This window comes from Salmo salar, chromosome 16 (assembly GCF_965601325.2).
Source record: "Salmo salar chromosome 16, fSalSal1, whole genome shotgun sequence".
Lineage (NCBI taxonomy): Eukaryota > Metazoa > Chordata > Actinopteri > Salmoniformes > Salmonidae > Salmo > Salmo salar.
This window is the reverse complement of record NC_138306.1, coordinates 44,118,517-44,144,704: the sequence shown is the minus strand read 5'-3', so window position 1 is coordinate 44,144,704 and position 26,188 is coordinate 44,118,517. Positions and strand designations below refer to the sequence as shown.

The following is a 26,188-nucleotide window of genomic DNA, read 5'->3' as shown; positions in this document are numbered from 1 at the left end:
TTTTATATTTTGTCCATTTATGTAAACAAGGTAAAGTGGTTGTTTATGTTCCAGAAAGTGAAATCCATGCACGCTGTGGATCTCATAATGACGCATGATGAGTGCTCATAAATCATGTTTGTCAGATTTTTTTTAATCTAGTAATGAAGGTGAAATACATTTATGAGTATCTCATCTCCAATTTTGATTAAATGGTATTAGGCCTACAAAAAAAAGTGTTTCTAAAAGAACAGAAGCTTCGTAAATGGTAATCAAGTCAAAAGACAGTCATTCAAATAAATGACTGTTGTGTATCACATGCATTTCATAATAAAAATCCATAGCCTATAATTAACCTTCAGATTCACATTTTTACCGTGATATAAATGAACTCTTGTCACCCGCCCCACCTATTTCCTGATTTAGCATTGGAGATATCCGTTGTGTAACAGACGGAACAGTGTCGCGCAGCATCCTTGAATGACACAGTTCAACATGGACCACTTCATTTACATCTACATTTAAGTTAAACTCCAAACGGATAAAGATGGTAAAGTATCACTTAAATATTGATGAAACGACACAGGAAAAACATGCAAAGGATGAATATTAAACAGCATATATATAGGCTATAACAATCGTTTACTGTCTATGACATGTTTTGTAGCCCGTATTCTCTAACAGGTCGCGTTTCTTATTTGAGGTCGCATTTTTTGCGCTTCTACAAATACATGCGTGAAATGAAATGTCAATGGCTCGAGCATCTATAAACCATATGTTCAACCCCAATCTCATTTTGGTTGAAGAGTGACTTTCACATCTACTCTTATGAGACACAATAATCACTTATTAGACTGGACATGATTGATTTCACTGTTCTCCAATTCAAAAATGTTAATACATTTTTGTTTAGATTCAACGAAAATGTACAAACTTAAATGCTGACGATGTGAAGAGAATTAGCCTAGATTTAAGTACCTAAAAAACGAAATAATGTCTTGAATAATGTTATTTCAAGGGACTAGTTTGAATTGATCATCAGGATATAGTCTGCAAATAATATTTTCAGTTTGTAAATGTCTCAAGTTGATCATTTAAACATTGCACTCAAGCTATTTGATTGGTTGTTATTTCTCTGTGTAAGAAGTGGTGGTTCAGTCAGTGATGAGAGGAATTATTGATCACTGTTATAACCAGTTAATTATTAACATTCAGCATACCACACACAATGGATCCACACACCTTCTCTCCTATTAGATTAGATATTTGTTTAATCTGTGTTTTGTTATTTGGTATCACATTTTCCTTTAACCTATGCCATAAACAAACTATATGTTAATAACTCATGTGAACTCTTTCAGACAATTTTGGAAAGTTCTGGAGGCAATGATCATGTTAAAGGGCATGCAGTTCTGTTTTGAGTAAGCAAGTGCTTGAGAACAATGCCAGATAGGCTCCATCTGTTGTGGTCCACAGACAGGTCTTTCTTATTTCCTCTGTGTGTCACAAGAAAAATATCTCTAGCAAAGCATGCACCTCATTGGCCCATTTATGACTGCTACTGCATTTTCTATGGTAACCATTGCAGAGTGATACACGAGGTGAATAGGTGTGTGGTTGTAGTTACTTCCTGTTTCTCTTCATTGTATTATTCTTTTAACTCTTTATTCAGCAAAGATCTTTGCTCTTGAAGTAATGATTTTTGAGTGTGGGTTTTTCTAAACTTTTCAGAGAAGTAGCATTGATCATAAAAGTGCACTGTCTGTGACAATCTGACCTAATTGATTACTGTGCCATGACCTCTATCTCAGAACATCTTCCCTTACTGGCTCTTTGGTAGTTTCACTTGCATGTGACATTTGGTTTGGTTGCACCTAACATGTCAAATGTGCCTCAGAGAACACTATTCACACATCTATTGAAATATCTCTCTGTGTCTCAAAGAAAATAATAGCTTTCAGTTTTATCAGCTTTCTCTGATAGTAGCACATTCAGAAAGACTTGTACCTGAGTTTTCACTCTGGTGCTTGAGAGAGACTTTATATTGGTCAGAGCAAGTAATTTATTGAGCCTATAGTGTCCTTTAGTGGCAGTAATGATGCTAGGATCAGGAACCGCTAGTGATTTGACGTGTGCATTCCCTCATTCGAATGATGCCTCAGTGTTGGTGTGTGAAGAAAGAAATCCGTGTGGGGGTGGTTGCACTTGTTTTTGCTATTCTGCTAACTTCCTGCTTACAAACTGAGCCGCATTCTCACCTTGCTGTATCTGTGTCAGGGGGAGAGTGTGGATGTTCGTGCATTGAGGGCCAGGTTCCATGCCAAGGCTGACATGGCAAGTAGCCAAGATAGTACTTCTCCAAAATCTCCACTGCCAGGATTTGGTAGAGGAGGCCAGTTGTTGGCAGATGCCGGTGTTACAGCAAATGGAGGGGTCCGACATAAACTGATGCCTATGGTTCCCACACCACTACTTTCTGGATCAAGCTCCACACCCGACCTTCAGAGACTACCACCACGACCTGTAAGGGCTGAACTGGAGGGCATATCCACCATCCCCAAGCCTCATGGTGTCTTCCCCCGCCCTCCACCATCACACCGCCCCCATGGAGCCACCAAGGAGCTGCCCCGACCTCTACCCCCACCCTCAGACACTGACAGGCTAGAGAAGGTGAGGGTCACAGGAGAGCGCTTGCAGAATATGATGCTAACGCACAAGGGAGTACCCACCGCCTCTTCCAAGCCAGCGCCACCCTCCCTACCCAGCCAGAGGAGTCTGACAGAGGTAACCCCCCTGAGAAGGACCCTGCCCTCTGAGGGCCCCAGACCCATAAAGCCCAGACGACCCCCCCACGTCAACCTGCAGGCCCATCAGAGAAACACCAGGGCACCACACCTTGCAGGGCACCCAGGGTTAAGGAAGACTGAAGGTAAGCAGCTTGGGCCTAGATCAGATCAAGCGGTCACCGGCGCAGGTGTAACTTAGTTTGGCTAACACCTACAGTGCCTTCAGAAAGTATTCACACCCCTTTACTTTTTACAGCCTGCTTTTTAAATTGATTGTGATCTACACGCAATACCCCATAATGTCAAAGTGGAATTTTGTTAGAAGAACATTTGAGATTATACTGAACAAAAATATATACGCAACATGTAAAGTGTTGGTCCCATGTTTCATAAGCTGAAATAAAAGATCCCAGAAATGTTCCATATGTACAAAGGGCTTATTTCTCTCAAATTTAGTGCACAAATGTGTTCACATCCCTGTTAGTGAGCATTTCTCCTTTGCCAAGTTAATCCACCCACCTCACAGGTGTGGCATATCAAGAAGCTGATTAAACAACATGATCATTACAGTCTCACCAGGGTCGACCTGACTGCAGTTCAGCATTGTAACCGATTTCAGCGGGTAAATGCTCACCTTCGGTGGCCACTGGCACGCTGGAGAAGTGTGCTCTTCACGGATGAATCCCGGTTTCAATTGTATGGCGTCTTGTGGGTGAGCGGTTTGCAGAGGTTTCAACATTGTTAAAAAAATGGTGGCGGTGGGGTTATGGTATGGGCAGTAGCGTGCGCGGGTTGACTCATAACCCGCAGTCCCCACGGTTATATCCACGGGGCGGATGGGTTTAGGGGTCATTGAATATTGGCTGAAGGGTGGGTGGTGGGCTGGTTGAATAAAGAGAAACAATACCTTTAAAAAAATCAACAAATATATAATTATTGTGCAATTTATATAAGCTACATTGAGGTTTGTCGTTCATTATTTTAGGCTATAGGGTATTAGTGTATAACATTCTGACCACACCGGTTGCTTCGCGCCAACGAGCGACTGCATTGCCAGGCACTAAAATCAAAGTTGATTCTATTTGTGGCACGGAATGCGCTGCAAGTCCTGTCTCTCCAATCTCCTCATTGGCTTATAGAAGCATATACCCACGTGCAATCTCCTCATTGCTTATACCCACGTGGGTGATTGAAAAATGAACTGAGGTCAGTTATGGTAATATACCTTATGAAAATTAGTTGCCAATCGCCTTATAAAATCCAAAGAAGAAAAAGCCTGGAAAGAGGAGAGATGACTAGAAACGATTCGGTTGACCGTTTTATGTGTGGATTAATTGTCGGAGTAGAGGACCTTGTGCATTTCAGGTAAAATAACAACTCAATGTGTATATCCCAGGACAAATTAGCTAGCAACTGTAAGCTAGCTAAAATGCCTTAAACTTTTAATTCTTTCGAGCTGTCCCCAAATTAATATAATTGGTTCATAGTTTGTTTTGATATTTCAACCTGTGTGTCCTGATCTTTGGTGTGGGGGGACAAAATCAATTTGAGCACAATGGTGCACGCGTACGCAGGCACACGTCTGGTTTGGGCATGGTGTAAATCTAAACTTTAGGGCTTAACGGTACACTCGCCAAATAGCCTACTCAGCCAATCGACAAATAATGGTTTTTGGGAACAGGCAGAAAAAGTTAACATCAACCAGGGAGGTAAAAAAAGGACATTGTCGAAGTTTAATGCAATAAGACAAAAGCTGCAAAAGGAGAGTTGAAAATAAAGAGTAGGGAGGGCCAGAGAAGTCATGTTTGGAAAATATGTTGGGAAGTGGTAGAAGAGGATGATAGCAGTGCCGGTGTTGTGCCGAAAATCTCCCCCCTGCCAGAATCCCCCCCCCCCCCTCTAATTTCCTTAATTTTGTGGCTAGAGTTAAATACTTTCTGTGACACACATCAGAGTCAAATACTTTCTACAGAACAAACTTCACGTCAGGATAGGCAACCAAAATGAATAATTAATGTATGTGTGTTATATTAAACATAGAGGGAGGAAAACAATTATGGCTGAATTATTATCATTACACTTTCAAAAATACTAGTCGAATAAGACATGAGAGAGATGACGAATTTTGGCAAAGAGATTTATTTATAGACGAATACAAAATTCAGTAGCGGATTTAGGTACGGGCGACATGGGCAGCCGCCCAGGACCGCATCTTGCCGGGGGTGGCCCCGGTTGTGGGCGGGCGCGGACGCTGAAGGGGGGTTCGCCCAGGGCGCCATACAAGTTAGAACCGCCACATACACTTGAAACAAATATCCAAACTGAACTGCAGACAAAAATGCTTTCTGCTACTAAGGTCAGTGAAATGTAGGCTAAACTGACAACGGAGTGAAGAGCAGAAATCTCAACTAGCAAGCAAGTCGCAGCAATGAAGAACGCAAAGGGGGGAGGAATTCTGTCAGGGAGGAGATTTTCGGCACAACACCTGTTATGTTATGTGTGATGATTGTGAGGCACTATACAAATTCGACAGTCACAAGACGAGACTTCAACATTTGTGGACTATTTAATAGGCCTATGGCATGTCAAGGGAACTGTAGCCTACTGTTTAGATTGGGTAAATGGAAACTTAAATCTGGACACTGACTGTAGGTCTATAACCTCTCACATAGCCTTAATAATAACTCCTGCATAATTAAGCATTTCTTGCAGTAAAACGATACACCAAAAGTAGACAAAATTTGGACTTGGGAACAGGAGTGGAGAAATATGATTTATTTATTTATGCATCTTGAGAGAATGCAATGCTCAATTAGATACCATCTGTAGAGGTGCAGTCTTCATCATAAAAGCTTATAGTATTTTAACCACATAAAATATGCATCGAAGATTAACTGAAATCTTATCAGATGGGTCGTTTTGACTTTTTTTCCCTTACAACCAGTCAAACTGATATCATTTAGACACTTTGCACAGGAAATCTTTCCTGTTAGTTTTTTTTTTGTGTTACTGTATTTTCTCCCCAGTCCCTAAACGTCTTTGCTCCGTGAAAGATGACTGAAAACTTTACCGATGACAACTATATTGAAGCATTAATTCTATTGATCTATGACATTATTCTGTTGAGCAAGGGTTTATTTAGTCTTCTAGGACGACATATATATCTTTCTTATTTAACTAGGCAAGCCAGTTAAGAACAAATTCTTATTTACAATGATGGCCTACCCCGGCCAAACCCTAACAATGCTGGGCCAATTGGGCGCCACCCTACGGGACTCCCAATCACTGCCGGTTGTGATACAGCCTGGAATCACACCAGGGTCTGTAGTGATGCCTCTAGCACTGAGATGCAGTGTCTTAGACCGCTGCGCCACTCCGGAGCCCTCGGTCAGTCAATGTCTGCGTCGGAAAGGGCACCATATCACTACTTTTGACTAGTGCACAATATAGGGAATCGATTGCCATTTTGGATAAAGCCAATGTAACTTCAGTTCAATGGGTGCATGCAATTTGGCTCACGAAGTATGGACTGAGTGTAACATTCATTCTATATTCCAAATGGGACAAGTTCTAAATCAAGTGAAACACTATGAACGGAGTGTATCATTGTAGTGTGCCAAAATTAAGCCTAAATCAAATGCACTCAATTGTTATGTCATAAATTACTGTAATGGGTGTCGTAATGATTGGACCAAGGTGCAGCGGGAACGTGTATACTCATCTTCTTTAATTGGTGAAAAGAAGGAAAAACCAAACACGTATACAAACACAACGAACGACACCAACAGTCCTGTCATGTGCTCAGACACTGAACAAGGAGACAACTACCCACAAATCCCATGACAAAAACACCCCTCTTAAATAAGACCTTCAATTAGAAGCAATGAAGAGCAGCTGCCCTAACCCTAACCCCCCCCAAAGGTGCAGACCCCGTGTGCACCTTAAACAAAAAACACAAAAATAACCCCCCCAAAAAATAAACCCAAACTAAAGGGAGGGAAGGGAGGGTGGCCACCGTCACCGACGGTTCTTGTGCTACACCCCCCCCCTCCCCAACCCACCTACTATGGAGGTGGATCAGGCTCCGGCCTTACTCCCCAACCTAACCTGTCCACCCCCGCTAAATACCCATTACATATTACCCCTCCCGAAGTCACTGGGCTATGGCGCATCGCTGAAGACCTCGGGCTGATGCGCGTCGCTGGAGACCTCGGGCTGAAGGGCGACTCTCGCTGCGCCGATTCCGGACTGTAGGGCGACTCTCGCTGCGCCGATTCCGGACTGTAGGGCGACTCCGGACTGTGGGCCGTCTCTGCTGGCTCCGGACTGTGGGCCGTCTCTCTACGGGGCAATGTCGCCGGAAGTTCTGGACGAGGCACTGTTGCCGGAAGCTCTGGACGAGGCACTGTTGCCGGAAGCTCTGGACGGGGACTGCGCACTGAAGGCCTGATGCGTGGGGCTGGCTTAGGACACGCAAGACTAAGGACACGCACCACAGGGCTAGTGCGAGGAGCAGGACTGGGCTGACGCACTGGAGGCCTGGTGCGTGGGGTTGGTAGTGGAGGTACCAGACTGGAGACACGCACCCCAAGGCTAGTGCGAGGAGCAGGAACTGGATACACCGGGCCATGGGTAAGCACTGGATGTCTGGAGCGCACCCCCTGCACAACCCGTCCTGGCTGGATGGTAATAGCAGCCCTGCACGAGCGGAGTGCTGGCACAGGGCGAACTGGGCTGTGCAGAGGCCTGATGGTTGCCGTGCATAGAGCAGGCGTAGGATAGCCTGGGCCTAGGAGGCGCACCGGTGGCCAGATGCGCTGTGCAGGCATCCTCCTTCCAGGCTGGATGCCTACTCTAGCACGGCACTTGCGAGGGGCTGGGATCGCTAGCACCGGACTGTGCGTGCGCATGGGCGAGATCGTGCGCACTTCCGCATACTCCGGCGCTCTCCACTCCATATGCTCCCCATAATAAGCACGGGGAGTTGGCTTAGGGCTCACCCTTGGCCCAGCCAAACTACCCGTGTGCCCCCCCAAAAAAAAAATCTTGGGGGTGCCTCTCGTGCTTCCCAATCGGCACGTATAAAGCCTCATACCGCCGCCGCTCCGCCTTGGCTGCCTCTATCTCCTCCGGTGGGCGACGGTATTCACCAGCCTGGTGCCATGGTCCAGCCCCGTCCAGAATTTCCTCCCATGTCCATGATTCCTTGTAGTCCACATAGTTCCTCTGCTGCTCCTTCCCCCGCTGCTTGGTCCGTTGGTGGTGGGAAATTCTGTAACGCTTGTCATCGTATGGAGTAGACCAAGGTGCATTGGGAATGTGTATACTCATCTTCTTTAATTGGTGAAAAGAAGGAAAAACCAAACACGTATACAAACACAACGAACGACACCAACAGTCCTGTCATGTGCTCAGACACTGAACAAGGAGACAACTACCCACAAATCCCATGACAAAAACACCCCTCTTAAATAAGACCTTCAATTAGAAGCAATGAAGAGCAGCTGCTTCCAATTGAAGGTCAACCCCATCAACTAAACATAGAAATAGAAAGACTAGAACATAGAAATATACTAACATAGAACATTAACCAAAACCCCAGAACACTCTAAACAAACACCCATCTACATAAACACATAGCCCAACAAACCCCGAACCACATAAAACAAACACCCCCTGCCACGTCCTGACCAAACTACAGTAACAAATAACCCCTTTACTGGTCAGAACGTGACAATTACACCCTTTTCCCTATATAGTGCACACCTTTTGTAGTATTGCACTATATTAGGTAATAGAATGCCATTTGGGGACACACACGATTCCCTCAATAGAACATCACACCCCTCCAGCATCAGCATAACGCCACCTAGTCCCATTGTGATGTCACAGCGTTCTCCTGAGACCACTACCCCAGACAATTTGTCCTTATTGGTCTCTGTCATATAATATAATGACAAAAAATAATCTAACTGTGTCTAATTATAGACAAGTTGACTAACAAATAGCTTACCAAAATGTCAGAAATTATAAGCAGAAACATATTTAAATCAGGCAACAAAAAATCCTGCACCCCCTGTCAGAAAATCGTTCTGCTGTCTGACTGTAGCTTATAGCGCATTTGTTCTGTATTTGCAGGTTAGGGTTGGGTGCAGGCCTCAGATTTTCACTTTATCAGCGGTTGCAGATGGGTTATTAGCAATTACTGACGGGTGCTACGGACAACAAATGCAATTGCATTTTATCAATTGCAATTTGAATGCACAGAGATACCGTGAAGAGATCCTGAGTCCCATTGTCTTGCCATTCATCTGCCGCCATCATTTCATGTTTCAGCATGATAATGCACAGCTCCATGTCGCAAATATCTGTACACAATTTACAAGCATTTCGCTACACTCACAATAACATCTGCTAACCATGTGTATGTGACCAATAAAATTTGATATGACAATTCCTCGTAGCTTAAAATGTCTCAGTTCTGGCCTGCCTACTCACTAGACATGTCACCCGTTGAGCATGTTTGGGATGCTGTGGATCGACTTGCACAACAGTGTGTTCCAGTTCCTGCCAATATCCGGAAACTTCGCACAGCCATTGAAGAGGAGTGGTACAACATTCCACAGGCCACAATCAACAGATAGATCAATTCTATGTGAAGGAGATGTGTTGCACTGCATGAGGCAAATGGTGGTTACACCAGATACTAATTGGTTTTCTGATCCACACCCCTAAGGTGTCTGTGACCAACAGTTACATATCTGTATTCCCAGTCAAGTGAAATCCATAGATTAGGGCCTAATGAATTTATTTCAAGGAGTAAAAATGTGCTTAACAAATCACATTGTAAATTGCATGGACTGTCACAGGCGTCAAAATGAGTAGACCAAGGTGCAGCGTGGAATATGTTCATCTTGTCGTTTAATGCAAAAGAATGAACACTTTACAAATTAAACAAAAAATGACAGCAGACAGTTCCGTCAGATACTTACAACTAAACGGAAAATAACTACCCACAAAACCCAAAGGAAAAACAGGCTGCCTAAGTATGGCTTCCAATCAGAGACAACGATAGACACCTGCCTCTGATTGGAAACCATACCCGGCCAAAACATAGAAAACAAAACATAGAAATAGAAATCTAGAAAAAGTCCACATATAAACAGAAAACCCAAAACCACCCAAAACAACCACCTGTCACGCCCTGACCACTCTACTATGGAAAATGACCTCTTCCAAGGGTCAGGACGTGACATGGACTGTGTTCAATAATAGTGGTTAACATGATTTTTGAATGACTACCTCATCGAGTAGTGAATTTCAAGCACAGATTCAACCACAGAGATCCGGGAGGTTTTTCAATACCTCACAAAGAAAGGAACGAATTGGTAGATGTGTAATAAAAAATATCCCTTTGAGCATGGTGAAGTTATTAATTAGGCTTTGGGTGGTGTATCAATACACCCAGTCACGACAAAGATACAGGCAAGTTAGTTTTGTTACTCCACAATACTAACCTAAATGATAGAGTGAAAAGAAGGAAGCCTGTAACAGAATAAAAATATTCCAAAACATGCATCCTGTTTGCAGCAAGTCGCTTAAATAATGCTGCAAAAAATGTAGCAAAGAAAGTACATTTTTTCCTGAATACAAAGCGATATGTTTAGGGACAATCAAACACAACAGTACAGTGAGTACCACGCTTCATATTTTCAAGCATGGTGGTGGCTGCATCATGTTATGGGTATGCTTTTCATCTGCAAGGACTAGGGATTTTTTTTTAAGAAAAATACTTTTTGGATAAAAATAAATGGAACAGAGCTAATCACAGGCAAAATCCAACAGACACTGGGAGACAAATTCACCTTTCAGCAGGACAATAACCTAAAAACAAGGCCAAATCTACACTGGAGTTGCTTACCAAGATGACATTGAATGTTCCAGAGTGGCTTAGTTACAGTTTTGACAAATCGGTTTGAAAATCTATGGCAAGACTTCAAAAATACTTTCTAACAAGGATCAACAACTTACTTGACAGCTTGAAGAATTTTTTTAATAATAATGGGCAAACATTGTACAATCCAGGTGTGTAAAACTCCTAGAGACTTAGCCAGAAACACTCACAGCTGTAATCGCTGCCACAGGTGATTGTAACATGTATTGACTCAGGGGGTTGAATACTTATCTAATAAAGATACTGTATATTACTGTTTTATTTTCCATAAACATTTCCTTTAAATGTTAGAATTTTTCTTCCACTTTGACATTATAGTATTTTGTGTGGATCGTTGACAATTTTTTTTAATTAAATCAATTTTAATCCCACTTTGTAACGCAACAGAATGTGGGAAAAAGTCAAGGGGTGTGAATACTTTCTGAACGCACTGTAATTCCCGAAGTCCTCCTGACCAGAGTCTGGTATGACTCCTTGATGTTGTTGGCACAATGTGTCGATAAGGAAAGGGGCTGTGTTGGGTTTCCTCTGTGTCTATCTCAATCAAACACCCACATGCACAGCCACACACACACTTCAAACCCCCAGGGAAAAAACATATTTGAGAGAACCAATTTAACCCATCGCACAATTTCTGAGCAAATATTGCATTAGCAAACAGCCTCCTTTCCAGACCAATGTGGTCACAGCTCTCCCTGCGCTGTGAGTGACCTGGGTTGCGTCAGCCAGGCTAGGTGTAACTGCTATAGAGCTGTCGAATCACAGCGTTGTAACGCTTTCGTTTGGAGAAGTAGCGGAGTCAGGCGCAGGACACAGGGATAAGTGCAAACAAACGTGTTTACTCAAAAACCACAATCGAAAATTCTCCCACAGCAAAATAACAGGTTTGGGAGAAACACCTCCAACAACCACTAAACATGAACAATCACGGACAAGACAGAAAGGGAAGCAGAGGGTTAAATAAGAAACATAATCAGGGAATTGAAAACAGGTGTGTATAATTAAGACAAAACAAAACGAACAGGGAAACATAGATCGGTGGTGACTAGTAAGCCGGTGACGTCGACCGCCGAACGCCGCCCGAACAAGGAGAGGGGCCGACTTCGGCGGAAATCGTGACAAGCGTCTGCTCGTGTGGCCAGTGTCACAAAGCCACACCGTCCCAATCGTATTAGAACTAGAAAGTGTAGGCTATATACAAATAATGACACCCAAATTGAAAATCTTTAAACTAAATAATGAGGATTTCTATCAGCCTAATCGAGGAGTAATTACATCTCATATTCCACTGTTCGAACTTGTAAACAAGGCTGCATGGCATTTCTCTTAATGCGACTTCATGCAGCCAATGGCAATTTCCGCTTTAGGTATAATGCCGGGAGCCGCTTCTGGATTTGACAGCTCTAATGCAGTTCCACCTCTGACACCGCCAAAACAACCATTATGTGGGTGTCGGCTAGTGTGGGTCTGACAATCTAGGCCTTAATTTCCTTTGAAAAAGCCCCCCTTCCGTACAAGTGTAAAATGGAAAACTGACTGTTTTGAATACATTTATACAATGGGTGGGTTTAATCCTTGATGATGGTTGGTTAAAACCGCATTCCAGCCAGTGTCTATTCTATTTGAATACATGTACGGACTTACAGTAAGCACCATAATGACACAAGAAAGGTATCTGTTCACTTGCAACCTGTATAATATGCAGTGTGCCTTATCTAGTTACCAGTTAAAACCTCAACACGTCTCTCTCTAAAAAGTATTTTTGAATTACCTACTGTATACATGCGGAACAGTATCTTCTGTAAGAAATGAATGATCAAAAGACATTCTCAGACTGCTGCTGCTGGTGCAGAGCATTGCCCTTCAATATATATGTTAATATTGAATTAGTTGGTGAAGACCTACTGTAGACCTACAGTGCAGGTTGTTTCTTTTCCTCAGGTGGCAGCAGTAAGTCTCTTCCAGGAATAGTCAGTCTGTCTGGCCCCTCAAGACTCCCAACCAAGCCCAGCAGCCTACCACGGCAGTGTATCCCTGTGTAAGTGTGCTCACTTGAAATGTCAAGTGTTGAGTGTTAAATGTTGAGTGATAGTATGAACACAAATTGTGATTACTCTGTAGGCAACTGGATTTGCAGGAACAAAAAAGCCACATTTTTCACGTAAGTATTTTTTCCCTCTGATTCCTGTTGTCTCGTTAGACATTCCGAGGATGACCAGGGGGAATATGATGACATAGGCCTAGGCCTATATGTAAAACCACCTCCCCCTCCCCCAAACCCAAAACACCCAGGGAGCTGGGACAAAAGTGGTATGTCTGAAAATAACTACTATATTACCATGAACACATGCAAGAGATTCACTAGCTATTGTGAATTTAGGGCTGAATCATGATGACTCTTAAATCGTGAATGTATGATTTATGTGAAAGCTTGAATTATATACACATATAGTTTCTCAATCCATCATCCCATAATGTATGTATTTTACATGTTCATCACTTGTTCATGCATGTCATGAATTATATTTTCTGCTATTTCACCTACAGACTCCTGGAATGAAAATAGTTCTTCACAAATAGATAAGGTGAAAGAATAGGAAAACAGAATTCATGTTTACCATCAGTGACCATCAGTGCAGAACACTGCTTTTGAATTACTTCTGAAATACTGTTCTTGATACACATGCTTTTCATGACATCTATGTTCTTATTCCTGGCTGCAGGGGAGCGATGAAAGTGAGGTCTATGATATGATTGATAAGTAAGTATAGTATTGAAATACAACTTTGATCCCCTGCCTACATACAGTACGTGATATATTGGGTTTATGCTTGTCTTACAAGTAGACAACTCAATGTCTGGCATAGCATACTTTAAACAGCCAATATCACAAGGCTAATAATAAAAAAAACACTTGGATACTCACATATCTGTTAAAACATGTTTATATAAGCGTAATAGCTGTCCACTTCAAATAATCACTGACCCGTTAATGTCTCTGTCTTTTGCCATCTCAGAGGCAACCAAGAGGAGGTGAAAACCACAAGTTCTGATAAGAATAAACAGAAAGAGTTGAGGCGGCAGAAAGAGCAGGAGAGGAAAGAGCAAAAGGAAATACTGGAAAGGGAAAACAAATACAGAAAGAAATTCAAGGTGATATGCCACATTTCCATGCGCGAACAAATCCATAAATCCCCCCAAACAGTAATGTTTGTCATAACACACTTGCTACATTTGATACCAGTGTTTTGGATATGGTGCTGCAGCCTGGTCTCAGAGCATTTCTCATTATTCTGTATGTAAATCCAAGACACTCCATTTAGTATGATATGTTACGTTTCGTATGGTATGTATTTATATGTATTTATATATATGTTGCAAATTACAATTCATATTACATTTGCAAAATGTACAATATATTACGAATTTGCAAAACATATGATATGTTACGAATTCTAGCTAGGTGGCAAACGTTAGCTAGCTGGCTAGGCTAGGGGTTAATTAAGGTGAAGGTTAGGGTTAAGTTTAGAAGTTAGGTTAAAGGGTTAAGGTTAGGGTTAGGGGAAGCGTTAGCTAAAAGGGTTAAGGTTAGTGTTAGGGTTAGCTAACATGCTAAGTAAATGCAAAGCTAAAAAGTAGTAAGTAGTTAAAAAGTTAAGTTAAGCCTTAATTAGCCATCTGTCTTATGTAACCATACCAAACGTAACATATCATACTAATTTAAGTGTCCCGGATTTACGTTTACTATGTTACGTCTGAGACCAGGTTGGGAATTCTGGAACACACCTGTAATACATCTCTGTGAGCCTTTTACATATGGTGTTTTGCCAAATATAGAAATACTGTAATGCAATATCACATGCAGAACATAAATCTCATTCATCTCTGCAGTCTAAAAACACCACTTTACAACCTTCTGTGTTTGTTTGTACCCTTCCACAGCTGGGGACTGGGCACATAGAGGTCATTCATATGGCCAGGGTTCGACATGACTGGCAGGGGGGCAAGCAGGATCTAACTGTTCGGCAGGGAGACAGCGTGGAGATCTTACGGGTTAAGAACAATCCTGGGGGCATGTGGCTAGCTCGCACACAGACTGGCACCTGTAAGTAAAACACTGTTAAGTTCTATAGAACTAAGGGACGGTTCTAAATTTAATGGGGTGAGGTGGCTGGTCCAAATTATGGGGGGGGGGGGTTGTAAAATTTATTTTTTTTGATTTGGGGAGGGTTATGTGATTTTTTTAATGGGCACAGGGAACGGTAGTATATATTTTTGCTTGTTTACAATCCCCATTTTGCAGGTTTTACTATACAAATACTTAGGTGTCTGGTTAGACTGTAAATTCTCCTTCCAGACTCACATTAAGAATCTCCAATCCAAAATTAAATCTAGAATTCCTATTCCTAGCTTCCTATTTCGCAACAAAGCATCCTTCACTCATGCTGCCAAACATACCCTCGTAAAACTGACTATCCTACCGATCCTTGACTTCGGCGATGTCATTTATAAAATAGCCTCCAACACTCTACTCAGCAAATTGGATGTAGTCTATCACAGTGCCATCCGTTTTGTCACCAAAGACCCATATACTACCCACCACTACGACCTGTATGCTCTCGTTGGCTGGCCCTCGCTACATATCCGTTGCCAAACCCTCTGGCTCCAGGTCATCTAAGTCTTTGCTAGGTAAAGCCCTGCCTTATCTCAGCTCACTGGTCACCATAGCAACTCCCACCCGTAGCACGTGCTCCAGCAGGTATATTTCACTAGTCATCCCCAAAGCCAACACCTCTTTGGCCGCCTTTCCTTCCAGTTCTCTGCTGCCAATGACTGGAACGAATTGCAAAAGTCACTGAAGCTGGAGACTTATATCTCCTTCACTAACTTTAAGCATCAGCTGTCAGAGCAGCTTACTGATCACTGCACCTGTACACAGCCCACCTATAAAATAGCCCACCCAACTACCTCATCCCCATATTGTTATTTATTTGCTCTTTTGCACCCCAGTATCTCTACTTGCACATCATATACCACATTTCCTCATCTGCTTGCATGCACCTCCCTTATCAAGGTGTTTTGGTACTTCCCTTAAGCACTATGCTTTTCTGTGCCCCAAGTATACAGTCAACTCTATCTTGCCCATTTATACATAGTGACAATAGTGGTAGGTGGATAATTTGCTCAGATCTGTAATAGGTTAACTAGCAATCATACCACACATAAAATCATTCAAATCTGCACACATTTTCCATATAAATCCACAAGAACATAGAGGAATAGCTGATAGGAGACACGTAGCTCAAAAAACGATCTTATTGATCTTGTTTAGACTACAAATTTAATTTACTGTATAACGGATTCCCTCTTCACGTTTCTCAAAATAGTGAAAACTAAAATAGTGATTCCTTTAATTCATATGAATCGATTATTTTTAACAATAATTTTTCACTAACCGAATTATGTGCTTCGCCATTGTAGTAGTTGGGGGTTCGGTTAAATCACGGTTCATCAAATTATGGGAATAATCATTTGTGAATCACAAACAGTAAAAGGAAACAATTCAGCTGTAGACTTCCTTTCGAACTGTGTCGCTGCAAAACTCATTTTGTAGATGCTTTAAGTTGATTTGAACGTTCAACTTTTATTTTATTCTATATATACAGTTGAAGTCGGAAGTTTACCTACACTTAGGTTGGAGTCATTAAAACTCGTTTTTCAACCACTCCACAAATTTCTTGTTAACAAACTATAGTTTGGCAAGTCGGTTAGGACATCTATTTTGTGCATGACACAAGTAATTTTTCCAACAATTGTTTACAGACAGATTATTTCACTTATAATTCACTGTATCACAATTCCAGTGGGTCAGAAGTTACATACACTAAGTTGACTGTGCCTTTAAACAACTTGGAAAATTTCCAAACACCTGAAGGTATCACATTCATCTGTATAAACAATAGTACGCAAGTATAAACACCATGGGACCACGCAGTCGTCATACTGCTCAGGAAGGAGACACGTTCTGTCTCCTAGAGATTAACGTACTTTGGTGTGAAAAGTGCAAATCAATCCCAGAACAACAGCAAAGGACCTTGTGAAGATGCTGGAGGAAACGGGTACAAAAGTATCTATATCCACAGTAAAACGAGTCCTATATCGACATAGCCTGAAAGGCAGCTCAGCAAGGAAGAAGCCACTGCTCCAAAACCGTCATAAAAAGCCAGACTATGGTTTGCAATTGCACATGGGGACAAAGATTGTACTTTTTGGAGAAATGTCCTCTGGTGTGATGAAACAAAAATAGAACTGTTTGGCCATAATGACCATCATTATGTTCGGAGGAAAAAGGGGGAGACTTGCAAGCCGAAGAACACCATCCCGACCGTGAAGCACGGGGGTGGCAGCATCATGTTGTGGGGGTGCTTTGCTGAAGGAGGGACTGGTGCCCTTCACAAAATAGATGGCATCATGAGGAAGAAACATTATGTGGATACATTGAAGCAAAATCTCAAGACATCAGTCAGGAAGTTAAAGATTGGTTGCAAATGGGTCTTCCAAATGGACAATGACCCCAAGCATACTTCCAAAGTTGTGGCAAAATGGCTTAAGGACAACAAAATCAAGGTATTGGAGTGGCCATCACAAAGCCCTGACCTCAATCCCATTGAAAATTTGTGGACAGAACTGAAAAAGCGTGTGCGAGCAAGAAGGCCTACAAACCTGACTCAGTTACACCCGTCCTGTCAGGAGGAATGGGCCAAAATTCACCCAACTTATTGTGGGAAGCTTGTGGAAGGCTACCTGAAACATTTGACCCAAGTTAAACAATTTAAAGACAATGTTACCAAATACTAATTGGGTGTATGTTAACTTCTGACCCACTGGGAATGTGATGAAAGAAATAAAAGCTGAAATAAATAATCCTCTCTGCTATTATTCTGACATTTTACATTCTTAAAATAAAGTGTTGATCCTAACTGACCTAAGACAGGGAATTTTTACTGTGAAAAAATGTGAAAAACTGAGTTTAAATGTATTTGGCTAAGGTGTATGTAAACTTCCGACTTCAACTGTATATCTTTTTTTTTTGCTGGCTCACCTCACTTATTCGTTTTACAGTTAATGACATTTATATTGCCTTGGGAACAATACAATTATCCTTCTTAGTACCTAGAATAGCCTACAACACCGCAGTGCAAAGAATATTGCATTATAATTCTTAAGTTAGTACAATTCTCCTGAGTGGCGCAGCGGTATAAGGCACTGCATCTGAGTGTTAGAGGTGTCATTACGGACCCTGGTTGCGATTCCAGGCTGTTTCACAAGAGCGGTGATAAATTGCCCCAGCGTCGCCTGGGATTGGCTGGGGTAGGCCGTCATTGTAAATAAGAATTTGTTCTTAACTGACTTGCCTAGTTAAATAAAGACTAAATATATATATTTTTTAAATAAAAAAAATTATTCTGTACAATTCTACTCTAGGCTGTAAACTGCAGTGAAAATGTAATTTCAATAATGGCGCAAAAGCCCTGTTATTTCAATGTTTCATTCCATTTGGATCAATTCTGGACAGTCTAGCTGTATTTTTACTTCTGATACTGATGCACTGTCTGTTGCGGGTCATCATTCTCCCAAGTCGTCCAAGTGGCCACATAGGCCTATGCTCCCAGCATGCCCAGTTATTCAGGAAAGCTAAACACACGTTCTGCCTCGGAGAGCTATTCCTCGACCTCTAGCTCTAACCTTCAATATAGCCAAAATATTTGTAATTTAACTTTTAAAATGTACCACCTTTTATGAGTGGCATGAACACAACTAATCACAATGTTTTCATCTGATTAGGCTACTTCAAGTCTCTTGTACTGTAGGCTGCCTGCGCATGTTCATCCCCTCCACTCTAATATCATTCAAGCATCCAAGCTGCGCCCCAGCCATTCGATGAATGGAAAGAGACATCTGTTACAAAACACCAAAAAGTTGATTGACATTCTGAGATTGTCAAGCCAAGCCTTCGATACTGATAAGGGAGGGATGAATTATCTGTTTGTTGAGATTGACATACTCTATTTGATTGTGGTGTTGAAATGCAAACCATGATGAAGCGCTCGAAGTCGGTAATCGGTATGCAGTTATGTGTTGCTTATTGGTTGTGTGTGGTGCATTGGCACAGAAACCTAATTATAAATGGAGCATCAAAATGTTGGAAATGTGATTTCCCCCTAGCTGATCATTGTCTGCAGCCAGCTCTCATCATAGTGTAATGAGACAGGCAGGGAGAGTGAGCTCGTCTGTGGTGGTCAGCGAACCCTCAACCTTCTGGCCCGCAGCCCTGCTTGGCATCAACTGTGCTACAAAACCATGCTGAAGTGGTCAAGTCAATATCCACATAAACACAGGGTTGCTACAGTTATTATTTGTGGTGGTAATCATTATTTTAGAGTTCATTTTATGAGGAGGGAGGGTGTGCATATTTGTTTACAGTAGAAGGGGGAAAAAAAGTTTACATTGGGGAGGGAGGGGGTACATTTTCTTATGACACCTGGAGTTGGACAAGCCCCACCCCCCACTCCAGTAAATTTTGATCTGTCCCTAAACAATTCCATATATGTTCCATATTTTATACTTGGTCCATATTTGCTGTGACAATGCTGAAAACCACACATTTCGTGTACCTGAAGCTACCAAAAAACAGTAATGAAGTGTTACTTTGCAGATGGCTACATCATTAACACATGTGTGGATGTGGACTATGAGGAAGTGAAACGTAAACTCAAACTGTCCAGAGCCCCTGACCCCTCACTGCCACCACCACCACCTCCACCTCCCGTCTCTTTTGAGGACAATGACATTTATTATGATGTTGACTCCTCAGATAACATGAACAGGTAGCTCTCGCAAGCACAAATACACCATGTTACTTCAACTCTGTCTGTAATTGAAACAGGGTAACCTGAATGCAAGTGATTGATATAATTGATATGTTTCTCTCTTACAGCAGCACGACTCAGGAGGAAGGTAAGTGGAGCTGTGAATGACCATTTTCCATTAAGTTGTTCATGTAGTATGCTTATGTTATACTCTCTCTCTCAAGATGACTACGATGATGTGCAAGGAATGAACAATGACTTCCCCCTTCCACCTCCTGAAATAAGGTATTCCTCATATACAGTATCTTTGAAATATTATTATAATTTGTTTTACTTTTCCGATACACAGGAGAGTACGGTAAGTCAAATGCCTTCCTCTGTCTGGGGTTTTTCATAGTGTGGTGTTGCTTTAATAGCTTGCCAACTTTCCCTGTATGTTTACTTAAAATATTAAAATCAAAGCTTGTATACAGTTTAACTTGTCTGTTGCATAGAGCATGTATTGCACTGTATATAAATAAAGTAGTTGCTAATGGCTAACAATAAGAAAGCATAAATAAGAAAGTTGGCTACTAAAAGAGGACAAAAACTACTTTTGTGATCAGACAAAAAAGGACATGTTTGTCTTTATGTTCCAGTCTAAATCCAAAAATGAGCAAGAAACTGGAGAAAGACGAACAAGAGTTCAGAAAAAAGTTTAAGGTAAATCTTAGTTTGTTCTTCTTGCAAATCTGTTGAACTGTTAAAAATAGCTTTTACCGCAATTCATGTGCACACATTACTCTGAAAGCACAATCACTAGTCGCCTAATAATATGACATTACCAAGTCATATGAAAAAATAAACATAACTTTTATTTTGTTTTGTCAGTTTGAGGGACCGATTAAGGTGTTACACTGCATGATGGTTGACGCAAGCATCAAGAAGGCAGGAGGGAAGGATCTAGCTGTGGTTCAAGGAGAGATCCTGGAGATAATTCAACTCACCAGTGACAAGAAAGCCCTGTGTCGCAATGAGCAGGGGAAATGTATGTGAATAGATCGCCCTCTTGTGAAAAGTTTCTGTAAAAGTCAGTTGTATATCTGATTAGGCTACAGCCTAATCAATTAGAGATTGCAGAAAATTCCCTGTTTTGATTACTTTTGTCAGCATGAGTGTCATTATTTTAATTGTTCATTCATTTTCTTTCTCTCACAGATGGATATGTGCCCAGGGGTGTTCTTCTTCAGGCGTAGGTTTCTTATATATTTATTCAACACAATTATTGGTAGAATATGGATTCAGAATAGCCATAGTCACTGTTAGTCAGTCACTGGTATAATAATTTGCTGCTGACAACTGTCATAATGTTTTGGTTAATATGGTTTTCAATATTCCTTTTCAGGGAAGGGGAGGATGTTTACGATGATGTTGATCATATTAATGGTAAGTTATTTTTCAATGAATTATGCTTACTGTAAATACATTTATATTTTGACTCTGAAGTGATATGAATCTTGCTTTGGGACACAACATCAGGAGTCACAGACCCCAGATGAGCTCATGTAATATATACTGAACAAAAATATAAATGCAACATGTAAAATGTTGGTCCCATGTTTCATGAGCTGAAATGAAAGATCCCAGAAATGTTCCATACGCACAAAAAGCTTATTTCTCTTCAATTTTGTGCACAAATCTGTTTACATCCCTGTTAGTGAGCCTTTCTACTTTGCCACAATAATGCATCCACATGACAGGTGTGGCATATCAAGAAGCTGACCAAACAGCATGATCATTACACAGGTGCACCTTGTGCTGGGGACAATAAAAGGTCACTCTAAAATGTGCAGTTGTGTCACACATCACAATGCCACAGATGTCTCAAGTTTTGAGGGATCGTGTATTTGGCATGCTGACTGCAGGAATATGCACCAGAGCTGTTGTCACAGAATTTAATGTTCATTTCTCTACCATAAGCCGCCTCCAACGTTGTTTTAGAGAATTTGGCAGTACGTACAACCGGCCTCACAACCGCAGACCACGTGTAACCACGCCAGCCCAGGACCTTCACATCCGGCTTCTTCACTTGCAGGATCATCTGAAACCAGCCACCCGGACAGCTGATGCCCTTATGATAAAAGATTGCAGTCAGAGTGCAGTATAACTGCAGCACACTGCAGTATAATTGTAGTTAGAGTGCAATATGACTGCAGTATGCAGGAAAATACTGCGTCCAAAATAACACTGTTTTTTTAACTGCAGTAATTTTGCAGTGTAACTGCAGTTACAGTGCAGTATAACTTCAGTTCAACTGCAATTCAACTGCAGTACACTGCAATTATTCTGCAGTTACTGCGTCCAAAATACCACAGTCGACTGCAGTTACTGCACCTTTACTACAGTTTCAAAACTGTAATCTTTTTTTGTAAGGGTGAAACTGAGGAGTAATTCTGTCTGTAATAACACCCTTTTGTGGGGAAACTCATTCTGATTGGCTGGACCTGGCTCCCAAGTGGGTGGGCCTATGCCCACTCATGGAAGCACCCCTGCTCAGTCATGTGAAATCCATAGATTATCACCTAATGAATTTATTTCAATTGACTGATTTGCTTATATGAACTGTAATTCCGTAAAATCGTTGAAATTGTTGCATGTTGCGTTTATAGTTTTGTTTAGTATATATGCAAAGTAGTAAAAGTACAAGGAGTTAACCCCTTTCTTAACTCCTCTCTCCTCCTTACAGATATCTATGACAATGACAATGTCTATGATCACACAATCCACTGAAACTCTTTTCCTTTCCTGACCAACATGGATCACCAGTACTGGACTGACAATTTAATACTTGTCTTCCAGGGAGACACACACACACACACAAATGTCCTAAGAATTTAATCAATCATGGCATGATTGTTGTTTGCTCGAATTTGCTTGTAGAACTATTTAATACACTATGCTTTGTTCGTGGCTGGGCTTCTTGAGATGAGTTTGAATAATAAAAACTTTTTTGTCAATTGTATTTTGTGTATTATTAATATTTGATTAGTGTACTCAACATAATTATCCTCCCAAGAATTAGAAGAAGGATTTAAAAAGATGATACGTTATTGACATTCCCATGGAATTTATTACCAAAAGCTACCCACTTTTTCAGTTTTTCCACAAAGGCATTGCATCTTTGAATATGTGATCTATTACTACTGCCTGAATATCGATACATGTATCACTGAACACTTCCTGTTCAAAGTACAACACCATTTTTTCTGTGTCACAGATTGTAGAGGAAACCTGTTTTTGGTACTAGATCACACAATTTCGTATGGACCTTCATGCTGAAAAAGATGACATCTGTCACGTGCATTTACAGATCTTTGTTACTTTGACGCACGGTCATTGCTTCGACGTTGCAGTCAACACCGGCAGGATCAATTTGATTACCATTCGAGTGAACAGAGCTGTGTGCACCTGACTTGCAGACCGCTACTAGTGTGTTTACATAATGCAGAATTCCTTGGAGTCGCTTGTGAATGTGCTTGAGTCGTACAGAGGAAGAGATAAAGTGGTAAGTGTCGCACAAAAACATTTAATAAGAAATCAGATGTAGTATGAATACATACTACATTCAGTTATTTCATTTTAAATATGACAAATGTTGAGTCATTGCCCTATTTAAATGAAGACGCACACCACCACATTCGTTCTAATAGAATGGCCTTGTGTTATGTGGGATATTTGTGGGCAGATAAGGACACTGTGCTATGGGTCCCAGCTGGTTGGTGGGGTTCTGTCTGAGAAGCCAGGGCTGTCATCCGCACAGCTTGGAAAGAGCCTCCTACTGTTCTCTGCACAGCTAAGCCACTGTCGGACTGTACTTCGACTCTTCGATGACCTCTCCATGCTCACATATTCACAAAGCTATGGTCTTGGAGCCGGGGTGAGCAATGAGACTATAGCAGCGTTTCCCAAACTCGGTCCTCTGGACCCCTAGGGGTGCATGTTTTGGTTTTTGCCCCAACACTACACAGCTGATTCAAATGATCAAAGCTTGATGATTAGTTGATTATTTGAATCAGCTGTGCAGTGCTAGGTCAAAAAACAAAATGTGCACCCCTTGGGGGACTGAGTTTGGGAAACCCTGGTCTATAGGATTGGACCTTTCTGTTATGAAATTATATATTTTCTTTACTTCTATGACCAGAAATGCCCTGTATGAAACGTTTCTGAAATGACATAGCCAGCCATCACCTGTGTCTCAAGACATGGCGATAGCCCCACTTCAATATCAAAACATGTCAGTGTCAACACACAATTTAAACTAATTAAAGACAGATTCCTGTAGTGAGAGATTGAGGGCCAGAGACTTACAATAGAATTGACACTTTCTTTAGATTGACATGCATTTCCCTCTCTCCAGGATGAAGATTCTGCACTGCGCTGGATGTCTGTGCTGAATAATGTGGCTGACCAATTGTATTACCCTTGTGAACATATAGCGTGGGCTGCCGATGCCAAGATCATCAGTGCTAAGTCTGACAAATGGTGGCTACTAAGCGGTATACTCTGGGGAGCATCTCTGCTTTTAGGCATTTTCAGGTAAGACTATTTCTCCGCTGATGGTTTCATACTACAAAACAAATCTGAGGCGCTCAATCAGTGAAAGTTACAATGCTACTAGCCTATTTGGCATATGACCAAAGTACTAAGAAAGTTGCTATTATCCTTGTTCCCAGGCTCAATTTCTACTGTAGAGAGGTTCAGTTTGGAGCTGGCTGGTGGACGAGATTACATTGGCATACTTACAGTACAGATTTTGGCATGGAGCTTTCCTTCGAATGTAGCCTATTGCTTTGGACAGGATTTGAAACACTCAGTGATAGTGGGGAGGCATGTAGAATGGCTATAAGCCAGTTTTACTCACCATACACACTTCCCATTCTAGGTCTATGAGGGTTGTCATGCTGCTGCGGAAGAAGTTAAGGAAGTCAACACGAGGCGACAGGTGAGTCGGGTCAATACTGAATCAGTTTACTTGTGCTGTCTCAATGGCTGTGTGTGTGTGTCAATGACTGTGTTCCATTGCGTAAAATATATTGATGGAATCTTGGCGTTCCCAATGCATATTCATCACATCAATTGGGAGGACATTTCAGGTAAGGATACTAGATACATGTGTCGCTAAACCAATGAGTGTATATAAATGTATCTTGGGTTTGATTTGTCTCTCTCCAGTGAGGGAACTGTTGCCAGCAGGTCTCAGCTCCGGAGGCAGGTGCAAGGGGAGGTCCTCAGTATTCTCAGCAGCATGGCAGATCTGAGTAATGCCATTCATTGGATGCCCCCTGGTTTCCTGTGGGCAGGACGCTTTCCCAATTGGCTAGTTGGACTTATGGGCACCATATCATCCCTGATTGGCTTGATCCAGATGGGTGCCAGTCAAGCAGTCAGTGCCTAGTCTTATTGCTTTGACAAATCTTTCAATCTTTATTTTTTATTTTTTTACTAACACATTTTGATAACCCAATCAGCATTAGTGGACAATATCATTTGTTGAAAAATCTACTGAAAATTGGGGAACATTCAACATCAAACCCTGTTCTGGATGACATCATTGTGCCCAGTGTTGGTAATTAACAGTTTGTTTCTCTTTTCTTGACAAAGCTCCACAACCAGATGCAACAGTTGACTATTGTCTGTTTTTAAACTCCTACCAACTGTTCAGCGGTGTTGAACATAGCTCAGATGTGTTTTAAGTTGACTTGTTACTAGTAGGAATACAGTAAAACATGGGAAGCTCTGTCAGCCTGTGCTTGAGTTGAGTCATGTTCAGCTGGCCTACTGTTTCTCCTAGCTAGGCACTCCAATTATCTGTTATGATTCTCATAATTTCTCACATAAACCCATGGAATGTGAAGTGAAAAAATATAGAATATCTATTACAACATTTTAATTAAATGAATTAACCTATTACTCCACAGAACTTTCAGGATGAATGATTGTTTTTTTTTTTATTTTTTTTTTTCTCCAGAATTCTGAATGATAGATATGAACAATATTGCTGTAACATTAATTGTTTGGCATTTTGGCACCAAATTTTTTGTAAAATATAATCATAACTTCAGAGTAGCAATTGCCCTTTCATTATGGTAATGTTCATAAAACCAATCAATGTCAACACAACATTTGTGGCTATTTTAACCACAGAAACAGGCTCGACAATGAAAATATCAGCTGCTGTGAACAGTGATGAATTGTAATTTTTGTTCATAATTTTCCTAGAATAAAATAGTTAAATTACGTAATGTATTTCTGCTGTTTTTATTATATAAATCACACAGTGCATTCGGAAAGTATTCAGACCCCTTGACTTTTTCCATATTTTGTTATGTTACAGCCTTATTCTTACATTTATTACGTTGTCCCCCCCCCCCCAAATCTACACACGATACCCCATAATGACAAAGTACATTTCTTAAAAAAAAAATGAAATTACATTTACGTAAGTATTCAGACCCTTTACTCAGTACTTTGTTGAAGTACCTTTGGCAGCGATTCCAGGCTTGAGTCTTCTTGGGTATGACGCTACAAGCTTGGTACACCTGTATTTGGGGAGTTTCTCC

The 26,188-nt window shown here is 41.3% G+C and overlaps 2 protein-coding genes across 4 annotated transcripts; both read left to right on the top strand.

Moving 5' to 3' along the window:
- Nucleotides 1-423: 423 nt before the first annotated feature.
- On the top strand, nt 424-22,585 carry si:ch73-40i7.2 (uncharacterized). 3 transcript variants are annotated; one of them, XM_014149319.3, is made up of 16 exons: nt 424-529; nt 2,257-2,908; nt 12,661-12,757; nt 12,920-13,029; nt 13,267-13,304; nt 13,443-13,480; nt 13,737-13,872; nt 14,662-14,824; nt 19,436-19,607; nt 19,718-19,737; nt 19,814-19,874; nt 20,228-20,291; nt 20,460-20,616; nt 20,787-20,820; nt 20,974-21,014; nt 22,315-22,585. In XM_014149319.3, exons 1-16 carry the CDS (start codon nt 527-529, stop codon nt 22,356-22,358), a joined length of 1,830 nt encoding a protein of 609 aa, XP_014004794.1. In that variant the 5' UTR covers nt 424-526; the 3' UTR covers nt 22,359-22,585. The 3 variants fall into 3 exon arrangements, with proteins under 3 accessions (XP_014004794.1, XP_082818864.1, XP_082818863.1); XM_082962738.1 differs by having other exon boundaries at nt 21,570-22,585; XM_082962737.1 differs by having other exon boundaries at nt 21,549-22,585.
- Nucleotides 22,586-22,806: 221 nt separating this feature from the next.
- pex11g (peroxisomal biogenesis factor 11 gamma) lies at nt 22,807-25,317 on the top strand. Its single transcript, XM_014149318.3, has 5 exons — nt 22,807-23,133; nt 23,314-23,505; nt 23,986-24,164; nt 24,511-24,570; nt 24,801-25,317. Exons 1-5 carry the CDS (start codon nt 23,071-23,073, stop codon nt 25,021-25,023), a joined length of 717 nt encoding a protein of 238 aa, XP_014004793.1. The 5' UTR covers nt 22,807-23,070; the 3' UTR covers nt 25,024-25,317.
- The last annotated feature ends 871 nt before the right edge of the window (nt 25,318-26,188 follow it).

Excerpts from the sequence above, each read along its gene's own strand:
- si:ch73-40i7.2 (XM_082962737.1), top strand. Across the intron at positions 13,030-13,266 it reads AGGGAGCTGGGACAAAAGTG|ACTCCTGGAATGAAAATAGT; the intron begins GTATGTCTGAAA and ends TTTCACCTACAG. Across the intron at positions 13,481-13,736 it reads GTCTATGATATGATTGATAA|AGGCAACCAAGAGGAGGTGA; the intron begins GTAAGTATAGTA and ends TTGCCATCTCAG.
- pex11g (XM_014149318.3), top strand. The coding sequence starts at position 23,071 with ATGCAGAATTCCTTGGAGTCGCTTGTGAATGTGCTTGAGTCGTACAGA. Across the intron at positions 23,134-23,313 it reads ACAGAGGAAGAGATAAAGTG|ATAAGGACACTGTGCTATGG; the intron begins GTAAGTGTCGCA and ends ATTTGTGGGCAG. Across the intron at positions 23,506-23,985 it reads GCTATGGTCTTGGAGCCGGG|GATGAAGATTCTGCACTGCG; the intron begins GTGAGCAATGAG and ends CCCTCTCTCCAG.